This window comes from Fundulus heteroclitus, chromosome 22 (genome assembly GCF_011125445.2).
Source record: "Fundulus heteroclitus isolate FHET01 chromosome 22, MU-UCD_Fhet_4.1, whole genome shotgun sequence".
Classification (NCBI taxonomy): domain Eukaryota; kingdom Metazoa; phylum Chordata; class Actinopteri; order Cyprinodontiformes; family Fundulidae; genus Fundulus; species Fundulus heteroclitus.
The window spans coordinates 35,120,156-35,141,344 of NC_046382.1; the positions used below are offsets into that span (position 1 = coordinate 35,120,156).

The 21,189-nt window shown below is 41.7% G+C and overlaps 1 protein-coding gene across 10 annotated transcripts in view; it reads right to left on the reverse strand.

The window, feature by feature from the left end:
- kcnq5a (potassium voltage-gated channel, KQT-like subfamily, member 5a) overlaps positions 1-8,678 on the reverse strand; it is a 147,152-nt gene extending 138,474 nt beyond the window's left edge. For 6 of the 10 annotated variants that reach the window (XM_036126620.1, XM_036126615.1, XM_036126618.1 and 3 more), the window contains exon 1: positions 7,671-8,676. In XM_036126620.1, the coding sequence (XP_035982513.1) occupies positions 7,671-8,026 (356 nt within the window). In that variant the 5' untranslated portion in view covers positions 8,027-8,676. Of the gene's footprint in view, positions 1-7,670 lie in introns of all 10 variants that reach the window. The other 4 variants (XM_036126612.1, XM_036126613.1, XM_036126614.1 and 1 more) reach the window with 3 other exon arrangements.
- Between the last annotated feature and the right edge of the window lie 12,511 nt (positions 8,679-21,189).

Below are 21,189 nucleotides of genomic sequence, written 5' to 3' on the forward strand. Positions count from 1 at the left end.
TATTGTCATGTTCTAGATTACATTGTGTTCTTTCTGTTCTATTAGTACATCTGGCATTCACACCTGTCAGCCATCTACTTCAAATCAGCATATGCAACCAGATGTCGCTTGGAATCAACATCTTTCTGTGTGTCTCTTTTCCGAGAAAACGTGGAGTATTTGTCTTCCAGTGCCTCTTTCCTCGTGTTGTTCCTCTCCATTCATCCTCCCACTAAGCCTGGCATTGCAGTGCACCAGCCAGTGAGGTGGTGACACCAGTCCCAAGTATCTGTCCTGTGTTAAACTATCCAGTAAAGATATATATGAGCACACACACACACACACACACACACACACACACACACACACGCTTTCTTTAATAGTGCCAGCTCTGTGCCCATTCATGCAAACACCGGAACACAACATGACAGTATTTATGCACACATTCAGACACAGACACACAAATCTCTCATTCTGCTCATCCGATCTAATAGGTCCTTAGCATTTTCCAGCATTTTCCATTGGGCGATGGCCAGCTACCTGGAACTAACTCTGAACCTAAACATAGACTCTTTTATGCGCTCAGGTGTCTTAAATGTCGCTGTGTTCTCAGGAAACAAAGTGCAGCCGCTATGAGACACCTTTGATGTTAAGCGAATCATACATTTGACTCTTTCCCCCCCGCCCCTCTGTTTTGATCAATGCAGCTGGAGCTTAGTGCGTGATGGAATATAATTTGTTAAAAGGATCTTTTTGTTTGAGATGAAACAACAACCATGTAATGTTTTTTTTTTAGATTTAATGACTAAGAAGTAGTCATATTTTTCAGTAAATTGATGCTGTTAATCTTCTATGTGAAACACACTGGGTTGTCCATAATGTTCTGCATTTTATGAAGAATCTTTCTTTGCACAATCATCTTCAGAGGTTCAAGAGTAGTTCCCAGAATAGAACCAGCCTCCTTTATTATCTTGCTGAGCTTTTCAAGTCACTGGCTCTGATGCTGCTACCCCAACAGATGAAAGCAGAGGAGATCACATTCTCCACAACAGACTTCTAGAGGATATTAAGCATCTTGCTGCAAACCCTGAAGGACCTAAGCTTCCTCAGGAAGTACAGTCTGCTCTGTCCCTTCTTTGAGACGGCTTCACAGTTACATCTCCAGGCCAGTCTGTTGTCCAGGTGAGCACAGATGTATTTATACTCCTCCACTACCTCCAGTTCTTCTCCCAGCATGGTAATAGTGATGGTACTGTTCCTGTTTCTCCTGAGATCTACAATCATCTCCTTTGTTTTATTCACGTCAAAGATGAAGATGATTGCCTCCACACCACAAACCAGTCCACTAACTTCCTGTACTCAGCTTCCCCTCCATCTCTGAAGCATCCCACGACTGCAGTCATCAGAGTATTTTTGCAAACTACAGGAGTCCGTATAGTACTAGAAGTAATGAGTGAAAAGGAAGGGTGAGAGTACATTCACCAGTGGTGCTCTTGTGCTGCTGACCCGCTGGTTAGACACACAACGCTTCAGTCTCACAAATAAATATCAGACTCTCTGGGTCTTTTATGATGGAGGATGTCAGAGCAACAGGTCTATAGTCATTAAGGACTGATGGCTGAATTTTCTTTGGTACAGGAACAAGGCTTGAGGTCTTCCACAACACTAGAACCATCTTCTGGATCAGGGTACGATTGAAGAGGTGCTTCAGAATCCAAGAAAGCTGCTCCGCACAGGCCTTCAGGACTCTGGGCCAGATGCAATCTGGACCTGCAGCCTTGCTCTGGTTCAGCCTCACCAGATACATTTCATTTGATCTCAAGAGATGAACAGGTGGAAGTGGGAGGCAAATGGAGCACCAGCATCTTTGGATTTGATTGAAAACAAACATGTGGAAGCACATGGATCCATCGCTGAGGTGAAATATAAAACATTTGAGGGCTGGTAGGATTGCTTTGGGTCAACGGAAAGGCTGGATGTGTGTTTGGCTGTTTGGCAGGAGAGGAGAATGCTGAAAGCATGTTCCTGAACTGAATAATGAGTTTATTCCATTGGCTCTGTCCAGATGTCCATCTGTCTGATTTTCCCTCTGCTTGAAGCCTGTGGTCTTCATCCCTGACCACACATCTTATGTAGTTTTGCTAGAGCTTGCTCTCCAGCTTCTTCCTGTACACCTCCTTGTTGTCTCTTGACTCCAAGTTGCTTGGAGGCTCCTGTCTTCTAATTAGAGTTCATTCAGGTCACCAGTAATCCAAGGTTTGTTGTTGGAAAGGCATCTCACAGTTTATTTAAGAAGCAAACTTACCCAGAGCAAAATTCAATAGGAGGAATGAGCATATTACTGCAAAGTTATTTGTTAATCTTTTACAGCTTTAATCCTATAAACTTTACTGCAACTATTCCTTGACATTGTGTAGAGTAGCGTACCACTAAAATAAGACATGGTAGTTATAGAAAATGTACAGGAGGACTATTTAACTGCTGCTGTCATAAATAAATAGGAGAATTTGTGCCGTGGAGATCACTACAGGGTGGTTCAGTATAGCACACAATCACAGTAATGAAGATCATATGATACTGATGAGAGTTCAAAACACCATATTAAAGGGTTTCTCTGTGAAACATGCAATTTGTAAAAGTAAAAATATAATAATATAGAATATGGGGGGGGGGGGGGAACAAGAGGATGGATTTCACCCCCCAGTCCATTACTGAGAAAGCAATCTATCTTGTAGAAATGTATGCGGAAATGGGCTCAGCTTGATCATTTTAGCAAAGTGATACTCATGGAGTGGCAATTCATCCACCTTGGTTGATTTTCTCCCCTGTTAGTAGAGCAGAACAGCCCGAGGATCATTTGCTGACACACTCATACCATGGATAACTCAATCAATTTCCCACCAACACACACCCAAAATACCAAACCTGTTTCTGTAAGTCGTTCTCTCAGACAAAACCCAATGTGTAGATGCGCTGACTTGGTGCAGACAGTGTGTGTGGGGAAAACAACACTTTCAAGACACTGGCACATATAGCACGTGTATTTACTGAGGCTCCTGTGATTTTCGCATATAAGGAAATAATATTTAAAAAAAATAAAAAATTCTGAAAGGAATCAACAACTCAGTACGGCACAAAACGCAGACTGTGGCTGGAACCCATTTCCGCAAATGTGATTAGCCCAACACACGCCATCTCATTAGGGAGATAGAGTCTTAATGCCAACTGGAGGGGCATTATTCTGCAAAAAAAAAAAGAGCAAAAACAGGTTCTCATTTGCATTAAAAGTCATATAGCAGATAGAGTAGACCCTCCTATGTCGGTTTCGACAAACTCACACACATTAGAAATAAAAAAAAAAACACCTTAAGGACAATTTTTGATACTTGGTGTGGATCCTCACACAAAAACAAACAGCAGCATCTGGTTCAGTATGAGTGCTCTCAAAGGAAGCGATCAAAGGAAACCTTTCTTTTATAAATCATGCGCTTTGTGCTTTGTTGATCACTTATCACGGGTGAAAGTATTTGCGAGAAGCATATGTTGAAGCCATGTGAGTTTTTTGCAACCACGCAGCTTTATAAAACATCTGTCAGCATATAAGTGTGTGTTTGGAAGTGAGGTGACATTTTAAGCTTGTGTTCTTTGCGAAGCCACATACATCACATTATGCAGCCAATTAACCACGGCGAAGATACAATTGCGCCCAGGATTTATGGGCTTCATTTGCAATCTGCGCAGATCAAAACGATGAAAACATCGAAGATCTTTACAGCTGGCAGATTGTTTTCCAGTAGTACTTTATCCTGAGAATAAATGTCTGTTAAAATGCCCCCTTTGTTTGCTTTGTCAAAAATCAAGGAAACCAACCTTTAGTTCATGTGGATGAATGCATGTCTTTGGATGGGGTTATTTTTGATATTAGCTAAGAGACTTACTCCCCGGGGTGCTATTTCATCAGGGGGTGGCAATAGCACTCCTAGGAGAAAAAAAAAACATGGAATTTCTCAGTTGCACCCAGAACAAGTGTTTTATCGCTTGTTCATATGTGGAGTCAACAGGGAGTGGGCCCCCGCTGGTTTTGTGCACGGTGGAGTCATGAAATACACCGAGGCAGGATAATGATGCTTACACTGACTGGCCTGTCATTCGCAGAAATCGCTGCAATTTGAAAAGAAGGAAACAGCAACATTTGTGAAGCTTTTAGGGCATTAGAAGGACTAGAAGTGTAACAAGCACGAAAACTGTGCTAAATATTGAGCAGTCGAACCCAGACTGGATAATTATACACTGATTGCAGATTCTATAAAAAAAAAAAAAAACACACACACACACAGTTTCAAATGTTCAGCCTTTACAATGATATGGAGACTCTTTAGTTACAAAAACAACAACAACAAGCAAAAATACCTTTTTGTCTCAATCTAATGAATCTAGGGCATTATTTATGTAATAATCACCTGGAAGTGAAAGTTAAGAGCACTGATGTTCGGTTTCTGTAAGCTGGTTCTGGAGTTGGCCTCCTCTTACATAACAGAACAAAGTAGAAATGATGAAGCACTGAGTCTCTTCAGCGCCCCCTTGTTTTCAGATGAGTTAACTGGCTTTCTGCGAACTGACATGGATCTAAACTCCCTGTACATTAGAGCCTAACACCTCTCAGTTATTAACTATATGCTGTATCTCATCTGATTTACCTGTTTTGTTTTGTTCTGTTTTTTTTTGTAGGGGGGGGGGGGGTAAAAGATATTTCACAGCCTAGGTGTGCAGAAACACACAGCCCTTCCACAAGAATGCTAAAAAAGGAAAGCAATATAAACTGACTGATTACTGAAAAATATCATGGAAGGGTGACTACAGCCATCAGCCGTCTTCCTATGTCCAAGTCAATCCAGAGCAAGACAGCTGAACCAAAACGAGGTGCTATTTTTGTTAAATCAAGGTGTCAAACACTCAGCAAGTCCAACATTACTAGGAAAATTATAAATATTCAGATAATTCATTTATTTCAGTTCAGATTTTCTTGTGTGAGAATTCTTGTCCTGTTTATGAACGCCCCCCCCCCCCCGACCCCACCTCCCTGCTTTCTGCAAATTTGCCTGAAGCACGAGGGAGTCTGCCTGCGAACCTCCACTTTTTCCCACTTAAACAAATGCTTTTGTTTGTTAAGTGCGCACAGCTGATCGGAACAGCTCAGTGTGGGAGGCTGCGGTCCGGAGCAGATGTGACGACTTAACCCCCGCGACCTCAGCTGTCCTGCAGGAGCAAATAAAACGTCAGCATCCGGTTGTGCGGCCTCTCCTCTGACAGCTCCACTTCCTTCTCACCAAGCTCTTCTTCCAACAAAACAGCGCTCGGAACAGGGAGGGAGGCGGCGTCTCCGTCCGACCGTGCTTCCAACGATGGGAACGCAGTAACTCAGTGGAAGCCTTAGTTACAGGCGCAACTGGTAAAGATGTGCACAAATGCCTTGAAATAAACTGATGTTTTCATGTAACCTTCGTTGCTCCAAAGAGTGCCGTCTTGGGTTCACCGGGTCACCATAACAACCGTTTACGAGTCGTTTCTGAGTGAAAACAAGGCTTTTTTGCCCTACCATCACAACAGCAAGTCCACTGGGCTTTAGCTGGAATCGGTTTAGACGAAGGCTGGGCTTTTCGGGTGTTTGGGTTCGGTGTGAAACAAAGTATGAATATGTCGAACACCTCTTCACACCCACTGCCAAGTACGGCGGAGGATCTGTGATGCTGTGGGCCTGCTTAGCACGCAAACACTCCAATAACGACGTAGGAGAAGTTCTGTTGTCAAAAGGGGTACAAAGTGCAACATTTTATCTTATTATTTCTTAACATGAGATTTACCTCCAATGGAATAATTGTGACTATAAGGATGTATTAAAAATATATATATATTTTAAGACATTTTACAAAGGATTGCCAACAGATGAGGTCGGCACGGTGTAACATATTATCTATACGGATAGAACGCACTGTAAATGGTGAGTATAATCATGCGTAACAACCACACTTTTGGCAATTCAGAGCCAGATCTTCCACATACCACCAGCTTTCTGAGAGACTCTCTGCCACATCTTCCCATTAATGCTTAATTAATCTCTTCTGGGCTGCACCGTCAGCCACACTGGTGCATCCAGAGAAAAGGGAAAAGCGGGTCAAACCCTGAACACAATCCCCACTGCTTGACTGAGAGGATGTTCTCCTGACTTAGCACGACACAAGTAAAGCAGGGGAGCTCGGTTTCACACCAGCTGCTTTTGAAGGAGCTTTTTTTTTTTTTTTTCTCTCTCTCCAGCTTGTGCGAAGCCGACAAAAATCCTTTTGAACCCTGGAACTGTTACAACAAGCAACAGATCACTTAGAGCGCGCTGACAGACTAAAACCAGGAGAGGTCAGAGAGATCGGCCAGTGACGTTTTTTTGCAAATTGATTGTGTGAGAGTGACGAAGGGAAATCAGAGTATTTCACATATGAAAAAAACAAAAAAAACAAAACTTGTGGTCAGTGGGAAGCTGTTTTCAATCTAAGGACATCCCTCCCAGAACAACTGTGTTTGGAGTCAGGAGGAAGCGTTAGCCTGTTGAAATCTGTCACCTTCGGTAGCGGGACGGATTTCACAAGTCTCGGAGAATTTGAGTGACACAAGGAAAAGTTAAGATGTGCCTTAATTATACTGCGCTGCAGCGGGCACGCTCAGTTTTTGTCGCACGTTTGTCATTGAATCTGTTGATTTTCTTCTCTGGCTCCGGATCAGTTTGCATAGCAGTGATTCACAACAAACATCGTCACAGACACATATGTCATTGAATGAATCACACCATTACGATCCAGTCACAGACACGTTATGATTCAGTTTTCTTTGAGACGTCTAAGATTTAATTGATTGGAAGCGTAAGCTCCTTTGACCACTTCTCTTCAAAAAGTGAAATTCATATAGATCCGTTACACTGAGGGGTAAATTTTAAGCCTGGATATCCGTCCTTGATTTTCACAGGTACAGCTCACATCAACGGAAAACCCAAAATGTGCTATGCTGGAAACTTTGAACACTACATGTTTCCAGTTTAACACAACATCTCCATTAGACCTGATCATGGATTTTGCATCTCTCCACTTTCTTCTGAGGCTGACGAGAAACATTTACTTTGGTCTGCAGTGCTGACCCCAGCGCTGTGGACAACGTCTGAATCTCCCCGACAGTCTTCTACTAACGTACTTTTTCCTTCCACTAAACTTTCCGTCACAGCGCTTTGATACAGTCCTCTTTAGCAATAACCTTCTGATGCTTCCCGTACCCGTGGATGGGGTTCAACTGTTGTCTGCTGGACAACTGGGAACTCTGAAGTCTTTGCCATGATTGCGCAGGCAGCTTTGAATGAATCTGAAGGAGTTTGGCTTGTTTATCTGAATTAGCCACCGAAATAAATCATTGTTGATGTTGTAATTAATTCTTCACTGTGGTGTCTGTTCACGCCATTGCGTGCGCACAGGTGACGTGGTGGCTGCGGGTGAAGGGTAAAACATGAAGCTGCATGGACAGCGTGGGGAAAGACGTGTCGCGTTTTCTAAGTCGTTTTTCGGCATTTAAAAGTTAGAAAGCATGCGTTTTAAAACGGACAATTATAGACTATAGTTTCTTTAGTCGGAACATCTGAAAGTAAAGTCTGTACTCACACAAAGGCGTGGTAGACAAAAGCCCACTCCCTCGGTCTCTCCAACACATTGTAGAGGTAATTCTGGAGCCGCCGGTAGCGCGCGTTCCTGCGGCCGCTCTGAGAGCTGTAGGTCAGCGGCTTCCCCAGCAGGCTGAGCCTGGCGCCCTGGTTCCTCTCCGCTGCCGCCGCCGCCGCCGCCGCCGCACCTGCTGCGGGGGGAGACAGTAGACCGTCCCCGACCCTGGCCGCGTTATTCATCGTCCTGCGTCCAGACTCCACATCTTTCAAAGGCTGCTCCTGCGTCCGGCTCCCAGCAGAGGTCTTCAACCAGATCCCGGTGCCGCCGCTCTCGTCGCCGGTGTGGTTCCGCGGCATGGCATCACCAGCGCAAAGGTGGAGCGCGCTCGGAGACCGGCATACACTCACATGTAGCCAAATGTGTGTGCGTGTTTTTTTTTTTTTTTCTTTCTTGGTATTCTAACTTCAGTTATGGATGTAAATAGGATAAAGAGGTTAGCTGTGGGTTAAATGACTAAAGAACTCTCGTCCTGTCTCACTAGGCATATTTGAACACATTCAGGCTCCGGTTTGGACACTTTGGCTATATCTGCGCAAGGCTGGGAAAGAGTTGGGTTATGAAGGAGTGGATCTATGAAGACATTTGTCGGAAGGGAGGGCCCCATACACCCTCCCACACTCTCATTCTTTAACCAACTCACCCTCACACACCCTCTGGACTGTACAGTGCAGCAGACCCTGCTTGCTCTCTGGTTTGTGCCATTGACAGACCGGGGTGTGGTGCAGGAGCCCCAAAATAAGCGATTTGGACTTTATTTTCTTTTACTTTTATGTTGCTTTTATTACATGACAATATAAGGTAAATCAAGGCAATAGAAGAAAGTTCTATTTTTATGAATCAAACCAACGCATTTAGTCTTAAGCCTTCGTGGGTCTATATATAGGTGCAGACAGACAGAGCGACAGCTACAAAGATAGCTTTAGTAAATACAAAAAGCAATTTGCAAAAGATGATTTATTTATAAGGGGATTATTGATGTCTAAACCTGATGACTGGTTGTGCCACCCTTGGCATTAACAACTGCCATCAGGCATCTGCGATTATTGGCAGTGAGTCTTTTATATCACTGTGGAGGACATTTGGCCGCTCCTCTATGAAGAACTGTTTCAGTTCAGCAACATGTCCTTTTAGCATTAGCTGCCCGTATGAGGTCGTAACACAGCATCTTAATCTGATTTAAATGCAGAATTTGACTAGGTCTCTCCAAAACCTTTAATTTTCCTTTTCTTGTCTTACTCTTACTCTTACTCTTGCCGGTGTGATCTGGATCATTGTCCTGATGTTTAATCCAACTGCAGGTCACAAACCAATGACTAGATATTCAATACTGGATTTACCAGGTACTGTAGCGGCAAAGCAGCCCCGGACCATCACACTGCCTCCACCTTGACTGACACACTTTTGTCTCCTCAGTCCAGAAAATAGTTTGCCAAAAATCACAGGGTTTCATCAAGATGTTACCCAACAATGGAAAATCAGATGATGCTCTTAGTGCTCTGTTTGGTCAGCAGTGGTCCTGGCTTTGGAAACTTTCCATGGATGCCATTTTTGCTCAGTCACGTTCTTGTTGATGAATCATGAACACTGACCCTAACAGAGTTAAGTGAGGTGCTTTAGATGTTGGTCTGGGTTTGTTTGCAACATGCTGCATGAGTTGCACCCCTGGAGTAATTTTGGTATGGCTCCGTGACTTAAAATTGAATCCGCAAACTTTTGCTGGCGCACAAAAAAAAATCTGTACTCGCCCCTATTGCAATGGGTCGGGCAAGCCAGAGTCAAGAGCTACCCATTCCCTCATCTGACAGACCATGTGACCTCTGATGGTATTATTTTATTTTATTATATCTGGCAAGTTTACGGAAGTACCTATTCTTGTGATTGCCGTATAAATATTTAATTTTTTATAGATTTTTTAAACCTTTCTTCTATAGGAGGCAGTACAGATGATTTTCTTTACATTAAACAATACCCAAATTATACATATAGGCTCAGATATACTGTGCATATGCCCCCACAAATGGTTTTTTAAATAAGTTGCAGAGAAACCATCTTTTTTGTACGCAGCTCCTGGCATAATTCTGGTTGAAACATAGCCCATACATTTGGATTATAGCTGAGGTCAGGGCTGTTTCAAAGGTTTAATGTAAACCTGATTGATCCGTTCCAAAGCCGGTTTTCATTGACCTTTTGAGACACCTAGCTCTGACCAACTACTTAGCTGATTATTTCCGGTGAAGTTGAAAAAAGTGGCCATTGGCTTGTCAATTTGGGTAACTCCAAATTCGCATCAAGTTGGGTGTTGTCTGTCTTGGATGTTTCTTTGTTGGTTTGCGCCCACTCACTCCATGTCAGCGTCAAACTCACTCAGCTGTGGACAGTGACACTGCTGGTCCAGCATCGCCCAGTTCATGATAGACCCTCAGCTTTGGGGATTCTTGGTTTGTGCTTGATCATCCAACCCGATTTCAGTTGATTGCAGAATCGCAGTTTGGATCAGATGCTTAAAGGCTGGACAGAATAGGATGTTTTAACAGGACAATGATCCAAAACACACATCTAAACTGGTCTTCCAATGGATAAACTGGGCAAACCCGGAGCTTTCAGGAGAACTCAGACCTCACCTGGATGCAGCTGTTTGGATTCTGCTTAAATATTGAATCTGTGGCAGGAAAAATAAAATATGACGCCCAACTTATTCTGATGAGAATATTGATTTGATATCTGAGGAGAATTATGACAATATCTTGCTGACGGTTACAAAGTGTAGTTTCTCTGCAACTTGCTAAGAGACATTTACCCCAAAATTAATAGGGTTTAAGTATATAATTCATGATGAATATGTAATTTTAACTCTGTTGAGATTTGAAAATAAATATTAAATTCGAAGCTGTTCACCCTGTACATTTTTTGTTAATTCGTTGACATTTTATTTTGTATATTCATTCAACCATGGAAAAACAAAGAATTGTTTAAATCTATCATTAAAAGCCCAAAAGTGACGCTGGCGTCTACATTTCTGACAGGTATCGAACATTTGGAATGTATCTTTTAGTTTTTTATATTATTTTTGGAGTTTAATTTAAAGAAAACACTAACTTCAAAACTCATTAAACAAGAGTTAAATCTGGATTAAAAATTAAATATAAGTATAATCAAGCAAATATGATGACGCAGTATTTGCTTCCTACAATATGACTGAAGTACCATGTCAAAATGAAGAAAGTGACATTTTATTATCTAAAGCACATCTTTAGCTCTTGTTAAATTTGGATTGCTGCGGTGTGTCACTAACTAATGGACCAGGTACCTGAGAAGGCCAGGCAAGTTTATCTGTATCTCACCCTTCATTCACAGGGAGATTCAAAGCATGATACAGAAAAAAGTGCATTAAAAAACACAAAAAGGAAAAGGCAAGAAATGCATTAAGTGAACTACATTAGGCTATCGGTGCTGTGAACAAAGTCAGAAATGTTCATTGAAACCTGATTAGATAAAGGCTGGAAAAAAATAATGTTTTTGGTGGAAACTATAAGAAACCAATATTTCCCACAGAGTTTAGTTTTCAGGAAGTTAGTTCCAGAGCTGGGGAGCACAGAAACTAGACACTCCATCCCCTTATTTGTTCTGGTCTTGGAAACACTGGAGTAAACGGGTCTCTGATTTACAATAAAGTCACTTAACTCTGAAAGACTTTAATCCAAAAAATGTCAGCGCCTTATAGAACAATATCAAGATGCCCTACCCTATTGCAACTGGGAAATGGTGTTTTAAGGACCCCTGAAAACTGTAGAGCAATTTTGCTGAATTTGTCCCTAGACTACGGAGTTTGTCTCCGTAGTGTGTCTGGGCTCTCTCTTAGAGATAGGGTGAGGAGCTCAGTCATCCGGGGAGGACTCAGAGTAGAGCCGCTGCTCCTCCACGTCGAGAGGAGCCAGTTGAGGTGGCTCGGGCATCTGGTTAGGATGCCTCCTGGAGGCCTCTCTGGTGAGGTGTTCCCGGCACGTCCCACCGGGAGGAGACCCAGGGGAAGACCCAGGACACGCTGGAGGGACTATGTCTCTCTGCTGGCCTGGGAACGCCTTGGGATTCCCCCGGAGGAGCTGGCCCAAGTGGCTGGGGAGAGGGACGTCTGGGCCTCCCTGCTTAAGCTGCTACCCCCGCGACCCGACCCCGCATAAGCGGAAGACGATGGATGGATGGATGTCCCTAGACTAAAAATTTCAAATATCTAAGTACCCATCTGGAGGGAACAAATACTCTAAAAAAAATCTGAAGAAATCCTTGTGTCGAAGGACACAAGGAGACGTTCAGGCTCTAAAGGAAAGAAAAGAAAAGCAAAATTTGGTTGAAAAGTTATTGAAAAAACAACTTTGTCAGTCATTTAATCAATGTTAATTTGTGGTGGGAAAGAGAAGGTAAAAAAAGACACATCCAGCAAGATGTCAGCATTGTTTGAATGAGGTTGAAAACTTGTTGGGGTTGATATGGCATGAAAAGTCAAGCTAACCAACCCTGAACTTGATCTTCTTCATTAGATCTACTTTTGGGAAGGACATATGTCCTATGCAAACCATATATTTATGTGCTCCATAGCAATAACAACTGTCCAAACTAAATAAACATAAAATTATGTCCATGAAGATCCAGTATTCGATGTAATGCCAATTGAAACAGGCACAATTCTGTCAATACAATAATGACATGAGCTCAGGAACACTTCCAGATTCATTATAAACAAAGTGTTGCACTACAAACAAATAATGATCTAAAATAATGTTGCCACATTTGCGCTTCATTGAGAGCATCTTGTTCTCTAGGGACTGAGATAAATAGGGGAAATCAGTGCTGCTTCAATATCCTCCACAAGTGAGCAAAGAGGGAACCTCTCTACTTTTAAACACCATTTGTCCTTTTTGTTGTGTGTTTTTTGTTCAAAAGATAGTTTGTCGTTTTGATTCAAGCCTGACCTCTAGTGGTTAGGTGATAGCACTACAGAAAACCAAAGTAAGGCAAGGCAGGCAAGGCAAGGCAAATTTATTTATTTATATAGCACAATTCAGTACAAAGACAATGCAAAGTGCTTTACATGATTAAAATATAGCAAAATAAAACAGAATAAAAGCAAATAGGAATAAAATGTAGATAGAAAAAAGAACAAAAAAGTGGTGATTCAGTTAACTAGAACAGTTGAAGGCAATCTTAAACAAATGTGTTTTTAATCTTGATTTAAAGGAACTCAGGTTTTCCGCACTTTTACAGTTTTCTGGAAGTTTGTACCAGATAAGCGGAGCATAGGAACTAAATGCTGCTTCTCCTTGTTTAGTTCTGGTTCTCGGTATGCAGAGTAGGCTGGAGCCAGAAGACCTTAGTGGTCTGGATGGCTGATACACTGATAACAAGTCTGTGATGTATTTAGGTGCTAAGCCATTTAGGGATTTATAGACTAACAGAAGTATTTTAAAGTCCATTCTCTGAGATACAGGGAGCCAGTGTAAGGACTTTAGAACTGGTGTTATGTGCTCTACTTTCTTAGTCTTAGTGAGGACGTGAGCAGCAGCGTTCTGGATCAGCTGCAGCTGTCTGATCCACTTTTTAGGCAGACCTGTGAAAACACCGTTGCAGTAATCTATTTGACTAAAAATAAACGCATGGATTAGTTTTTCCAGATCCTGCTGAGACATTAGTCCTTTAATCCTAGAAATGTTCTTCAGGTGATAGAAAGCCGACCTTGTAACTGTCTTTAGATGCTTTTGGAGGTTCAGGTCTGAGTCCATTACTACTCCCAGATTTCGGGCCCGATTAGTGGTTCTTAGCTGAAGCGACTGAACCTGTGTGCTAACTTTTGATCTCTCCTCTATTGGTCCAAATATTATTACTTCAGTTTTGTTTTTATTCAATTGAAGAAAATTTTGGCACATCCAGGCATTGATTCTTCTAGACATTTACTCAGTGCCTGAACTGGTTCATAGTCACCTGATGACATGGTGATGTAGAGCTGTGTGTCGTCTGCATAGTTATGGTAGCTGATGTTGTTGTTTTTTATTATCTGGGCTAGAGGGAGCATGTAGATATTGAAAAGGAGGGGACCCAGAATGGACCCTTGTGGAACCCCACATGTGATTTTTGTCATTTCTGATGTAAAGTTACCTTCTGACACAAAAAATTCCCTGTCCTTTAAGTAGGATTTAAACCAGTGGAGAGCTGTACCAGAGAGGCCGACCCAGTTCTCCAGGCGTTCTAACAGGATGGAGTGATCATCAGTATCGAATGCTCCACTGAGGTCCAATAGAACCAGCACGGTGGTTCTTCCACAGTCTGTATTTATATGGATGTCATTAAACACCTTGATAAGGGCAGTCTCTGTACTATGGTGAGCACGGAAGCCAGACTGGAAAACGTCAAAGCGGCTGGTCATTGTTAAGAAGGTGTTTAATTGTTGAAACACAGCTTTTTCAATAATCTTACTCATAAGGGGGAGGTTTGAGATGGGCCTGTAGTTCTGGAGTAGAAGTTTGTCTAAATTGTTCTTTTTCAGCAGTGGTTTGATAATTGCTGTTTTTAGGGACTGGGGGAAAACACCTGACAGAAGGGACGTGTTTATTATCTGAGTCAAATCAGACGCTATGACAGGCAAAACTTTCTTAAGGAAAACTGTGGGTAGAACATCAAGGCAGCAGGAGGAAGAACTTAGCTGCTGAATGATCTCCTCTAAGCTTTTGGAGTTTATTTGGCTGAATTAGGACATTTTGTCAGGATAAGTCCCAGCTGAATATGGCTTTGGTTCTAGAGCTGGTGTGGATGTACAGACTGATCCTCTAATTTTTAGGATTTTCTCAGTAAAGAAGTTAGCAAATTCATTGCAGGCCCTGGTGGAGTGGAGTTCGGAAGCCACTGACACTGGAGGATTTGTTAGCCTGTCAACTGTGGCAAATAAGGCACGAGCATTATTAATGTTTTTCTTGATGATCTCTGAGAAGAAAGATTCTCTTGCATTTTTCAGTTGTAAGTTATATCTGTAAAGTCTCTCTTTATAGATGTCATATTGAACCTGGAGTCTGTTCTTTCTCCACCTGTGTTCAGCTTTTCGACATTCCCTTTTTTCACCTCTAACTGCTGGAGCACTTCTCCAAGGAGATTTATTCTTCCCGGAAACTACTTTCACTTTAACTGGAGCAATGCGGTCAATGATGCTTGAGACTTTAGACTGAAAGTTATCTACTAGCTCATCTACTGAGTTGCAGCCCAAGGTTGAAGTAGCAGAGTAAGCTTGAATAAAAGTTTCCGTGGCATTGTCCTTAAAGGCAGGCGCACCGGAAGCTGTTTCAAGCGAGGGGGGCTGATGGCTGGGTTGGAAAACACGTGACGTCATTATGTTGAGGGCTGTGGCTGACGGCTGACATTAGGGTGACCCGCGCGTGAACGGGGGCGTAATGAAGCCGCTGTCTGGTGAACATTATTGCACACTGATTGCACGAAGAAAACTAAAATGATGCGGGGTGCTGCTGCTGCAGCGCATCAACTCCGCTTCTCCGGCCCCGTCTAGCGATCGCCACCTCCCCTCCGCCCCTATTTAAGTAGAACAATGACTAGTGCAGAATTAAGTTGTATTTACCGGAGATGAAGTGTAGACTGCAAATTCTGTCGTAGTATGATGGCTCCCACTGTCCATTCGGATTGTCTGCCTGCGCTCTTTTCATTGAAAATATCCATTTCTTTCGTCTTTCTTCGTCATTACTCCTTCGGTAAACAACAGAAACGTACATCCAACGATTTGGAATGCCTCTGTGTGCAACCGGGGGCACAACAAGTCGTAGGCATTGTTTAGATTCCAAAAATAAACTAACAGTACGCTCTAAATCACCCGTTTTGTCATGTAGTAGACGAGAACAGTACTGTTTTTTGCCTACCCGCGGGACGCAGATGTGGCACTGACGTCACGTCACGCGTGAACTGGTCCATTATGTTTCTCCACAGCCCCCCGTAAAGCCCTTTGATATTGTATCTGTTTGGAATTATTATTGTTCTATATTGTTCTTGTATGTTTGTTTTTGCAAAAAAAAAAAAAAAAAACTCCACAGCCCCCCACCATGGGGGGCTGATGCTATGACGAGGAAGGCTGCAGCCCCCGCAGCACCCTCCTTCCCGCGTCTATGCTTAAAGGTGCGTTTTCTTATGATGTCCCTTTGGCTAAATGAGTCACTGGAAATTATGCTTTCAAAGGTAACAGAAAAGTGATCAGATAGGGCAACATCAGTTACATTGACCTGTGAATGTTTTAGACCTTTAGTGATGATCAAGTCTAAAATATGTCCATGTTTGTGTGTTGGCTGTTTAACATGTTAAACCAAAGTTTCTAAGTGTGTCACACAGTTCTTTTGTACTTCTGTCTTCAGGGTTGTCAACGTGAAAGTTGAAGTCTCCCACAATAATTAAACAGTCATAATCAACACATCAACACATATCACAGACAGGAGGTCACTAAAATCATTAAAAAAGTTTGATGTGGACTTAGGAGGCCTGTAAACATTCAGAAACATAGTTCGTACCGGGCTCTTTACCTGGAGAGCCAAATATTCAAAAGAGTCAAATTTTACTAAAAACACCTTTTTACACTTTAGTGAATCATTAAACAATGTTGCTACTCCTCCACCTTTCCTTTCCTGTCTGCTCTCACAAAGGAAATTGTAGTTAGGAGGTGTCGACTCCATCAGTATAACTTCTTCATTAGATTCATGTAACCATGTTTCTGTTAAAAACATTACATCAAGATTATTGTCAATAATGAAGTCATTAATTAAAAGGGATTTTCCTGACAGAGATCTAATGTTTAGTAAACCCAGTTTACATGACTTGGTGGTTGATAGTGTCTCTGTGGCAGGTTGCATCTGACAGTTTATGACTTTTAAGTACGATTGATTATTCCTGTTTGTTTTCATTTGGCTTTTTTTGACGATGGAGGTTCTTGGTCCTCTCTTTGACCTGCTGAGATCTGGGATGAATCCTCCTGTAGCTCTGACGAAGCCTCTTTCTGTGTCATCTTTCTGGCCATCTTTATCTTGGTTTGTTCGGGCTGTACTGGGCTTATCATTTGTTTTGGCACTGGATGTACTTTGTTTTGGAACAAAGCTGATGGTGCATGGTTCACAGAATATAAGATGTTTGAAATCAGCCGTTTTGCACCTGACCTATTTAGAGAGAAACCATCTCTGTTGAACAGATGTCTCCTCTCCCAAAAGATGTTAAAGTTGTCTATGAAGGTTACAGTTGTTTGTTTGCATGTTTTTTCCAGTCATTTGTTTAGCATCAGAATTCTGGAAAAAATCTCGTCTCCACAATTAACGGGTGCATGAGGGCCACTGAGAAACACCTTGACATTTAGGCCATCAACTAAGTTCAACAGACGAATGTAATCCTCTTTCAATACTTCTGATTTTCTTATCCGGGTGACGTCGCCCAGGGCTTCAGCTTGTATTATGAGTTTTTCCAAGGTCGGGCGTTCTTTCAAGATTCTTGAAAGGATGTCTAATACATCAGACACCAGGCCATAGTTCGAATCGTTATAAATCAACACCTCTGTGTTTTTCTTGTTACAGAAATGTTTAAATTCCACATACAGACCCATTGCATAATATCAGGGTCCTTGGCCCCGTGGCATGTCTTTTCTCTGGTAGCTTAGTGTTGACATACCTCTGAATGTTGTCATGATTCTCCTGGGTCACATTTTGGAGCGGTTTCATAATGGAATTCCAGCATTTCCAGCAGGTTTTCTCCTATCATTTGTTGTGGGAACAGCCCGCTGCTGTTTCACTTGTCCTGGGACATCTCTCTGTAGTATCGGCCAGTAGTATCTTTGTCTAGGCGTGGGGTTTGTTGATCCTTTGTTCTTGCACCCAGAGTGGTCCAGGGATTCTCGTTTTCCTCAGGGATCTGTTTGTTCAGTGAGTTGCTGGGCTGGTGGTCGCTGTTTGGAGTCGCAGGCAAGGTTGTTTCATTTCCATACGCGCCGTTTACATCATAATTCAGTTCGAGTCGGCATATCTTCTGTTCTATAACAGCGATCTTCTGTAGAAGCGTGCCAAAGTCCGCTGTGGTGAAGGTAGGCATCTTTCCAAAATCAAAAATAAATAAAAGAAAATAAATAAAATAACTAAATCCAACTTTCCGTGGTTTTGGCAAAGAGATAAAAAGGAGATAAAAAGTAAAAGGCAGGAAAATGCAAGCAAGCAGGGAGCAGAGAAAAAAGCGTCCGAGCAGGTAGAGAGGCAGAGCAACAAACCAAGAACAACCCCTTTTCCTTTATTAATCTGTTGTTTTATTATTATATTTAATATTATTAATAATAATGATTAATAATGTTGTTATTTAGTAGTAGTAACAGTAGTAGTAGTGGTAGTGGTTGGCAGTTGAAGTAGTGATCTTTCTTTCATCAAAATAATCATTATTTAAATCATATAGTACTAATTTTTAAAAACTAATTACGAAAACGGTTTTAACTTCATTGCACATTTCATTCCGCATAAAAATTATTTGCAGTTAGACCTGAGTGCATTATGCCGTTTTGATCCAAGCCTGACCTCTAGTGGTCAGATCATAGCCTTACAGAAAACCAATATAGTTTAAAACAACTCACTTCACCGACTTTTCTTTTTCTTCTTATTATTATTATCACTATCATTATTATTATTATTATTATTAGCGGTAGTAGTGGTATATATTATATCAATACTTATTTCTATGAAAAAGGTGTTGGAACTCTCTAGGTAAAATTGCCAGAACAACCTTCTGTTACCATTGTTTTTAAAAGTAACTTTATTTATCAAATGATCTATCTGCAAATATCATTAAAATTTACACATGGCTAACACATATTTTTATGTAAAGTGTGTTTTGTAAAGTGTGTAAAGCTAATTAAAAGAGATATATACATTTATGTCTCACTGTATAATTTAATTTCTCCTGACTCTGCCTCGCCGGGGTCGTCCTCCACTACGCCCGCCTGGGACTGCCCTGCTCGGCTGGGGCCACCGACTGCAGCGCCCGTGCCAGACCTGCCTATTTCTGCGGCAACTGCGGCGAGGTTTCCACCGGGCGCTGCTGCTCCGCCACCTGCCACACCCTGGTCGTCCTCCGCTGACTTCATGTGACCAAGCTGCTGCCGCTCTCCTAGTAGCCGTCTCTGCCCTGTGCCCATAAGGTCCCAGTGCTCCCTAGTTTTGAGTTGTTTCAGCTCTGCCTTAGTTCTTAAGTTGTTTAGTACCCCTTCGTTTTTATTTTTAGCACTCCTGTATTTTTTAGCTATTTATCATCCCTAAGTTTCAGAGTTATTTAGTTATCCTAGTGTTCTTGGTTTTTGAGTTATCTTAGTGTTTTTAGTTTTTGATGTTAGCGTAGTAATTTCTAGTGCTCCTAGTCATGCTAGCATCCTCTGTTCCCCGGCATGTTAGACGCCCTCTGTTCCCTGGCGTGTTACACGCCCTCTGTTCCCTGTCGTGTTAGACGCCCTCTGTTTCCCGGCGTGTTGGACGCCCTCTGGTTCCTGGCATTTAGATGTTGTCGGTTCGCTGGCGATTAGATATTCTCTGGTCCCCTAGCGTTTTCGTACGCTTGTTGTCCCCTAGCGTTTTTTTACGTTTGTTGTCCCCTGGCGTTGCCGTACGCTGTTGTGCCCAGCCGTTTCCATACGCCTGTTGTCCCCTAGCTTTTTCATATGTTTGTTGTCCCCTGGCGTTTCCGTACACCGTTTTAAAGGCAAAATTTTATAACTTTAGACCTTAACCTATTTAGCGACCGATTGCTACAGCGACCCCAGGCGCTCGGAGGGAGAATCACATCAATAAGATCGGCCACAAGGTTGAAATGATTTTACTGAGCAAATCAGTCTTTAGAATATTATTTACTCAAAATAATGTTCTGGTTAACTGGGGCTTTGCATTGTGAATGGGTTGAAACATATGTCCAATGTTGTTTTGAATTAGTCAAGCTAATTTACCCCAATTCCACCTTCATTGAGTTGAGCTTTGATTCTTTAACTTAAACAAAATATTATTTCATCAAATAATGTTTTGTTTAATTCAGGATTCACATTGTGAATGGATTGAAACACATACCAAATGTTTTTTTTTAACTCCATTCCATGCTTTTTGGAATCAGATCTGGAGTGAACAAGGATTCACTGATGTTTTCGGATTATGATCAACCACTCTTGTTTTACTTTTGTTTGTTTTTGCATGTAAATTGTTCCTTAGCTTCCTTTTATCTTCATTTTGCTTAGTAGTTTAGTTAAGTTTCACTAGCCTAGTAGAGAAGATTTGTTAAATGAAATATTGTGTTAATTCAGATAAACAGCATTACATAGTGATGTTCATTTTATTTCTGTTATTAAATTCTTGAACTTGAAAAGAAGTTGTCACTCCTTTTATTCTATGTGTGTGCAGGTTTTGCTGTTAAAAGATCGCTAGTGCTCGAATTCATCCCTTTCAACCGTTGTCTTGATATCAGCTTAAGAGCTGATCGTCACCAGACAATACTTAACAGAGAGTTATTTATGAAACATTAAATAACTTTAAACAGTATATAATTGCACAACAACCTCCTGGTACCATAAAATGTTAAAATCTGATGTGTAAATAAATGTTTTCATGCCAAAATATTCTTTTGCCTCTTAAAGATAGACATGGTATTACGTATCAACATAAATACATTTTAATTTTTTTCACTCACATCTAATCCTGAGCTTTTACGCCAACAATGATTTCTTCATATTTTTTTGTATGTTGTTTATATCCACGTTCATACACTTTTATTTTTGAAGCCTAGAAAAGGTTTAAAATTTCCAGGTCATTCCAGAGTCTTACACTTTGCTTGCAACTGGGGCAGGACCTTAATATCCTTGAAAGAGACTGTTTAGCACAGCTTGCATGTGCTGACATTGTAACTCCAGGGTACTTCATTTGGCAACATGACTCAGTATTAGTTTGTCAAATATGGAGAATTAAAGTACGGTTTATGGGTTCGGTTTCTGCAACGTTATCAGCATGTAAAAACTCGTCTCCAGAACTAATCTCTGTTCAAAATGGTTATCTGCACCATGTAATCTACTTTCAGCAGTTATCACCGGTTATTGCAACCGTAAACAGCAGAAAATACGAGCAACATTGCTCTCTCCGTCTTTACTCCTGTCGACTCCTTTGTCAGTCTAGAGTAGAAAAGACCCAGCCAATGCTCTCCAGCACTTAATCAGGTAGAGGCATATTTCAGCTGGTTATACTCATGGTGTCTGTAATGCAGCACTGCAAGCAGGTCTCTTTATAACTCCTGTTTATCATCACTTATTTTAGAGCCCATATAAGCGACTTCACTTTCAGAAACGAGCCTAAAAAAAGACTCAGAATTTACAAGCGACTTTAGAAAAAAAGTGCAAAGTCGCTTATAATAAGCGGACTTGGCAATAGTAAGTGCG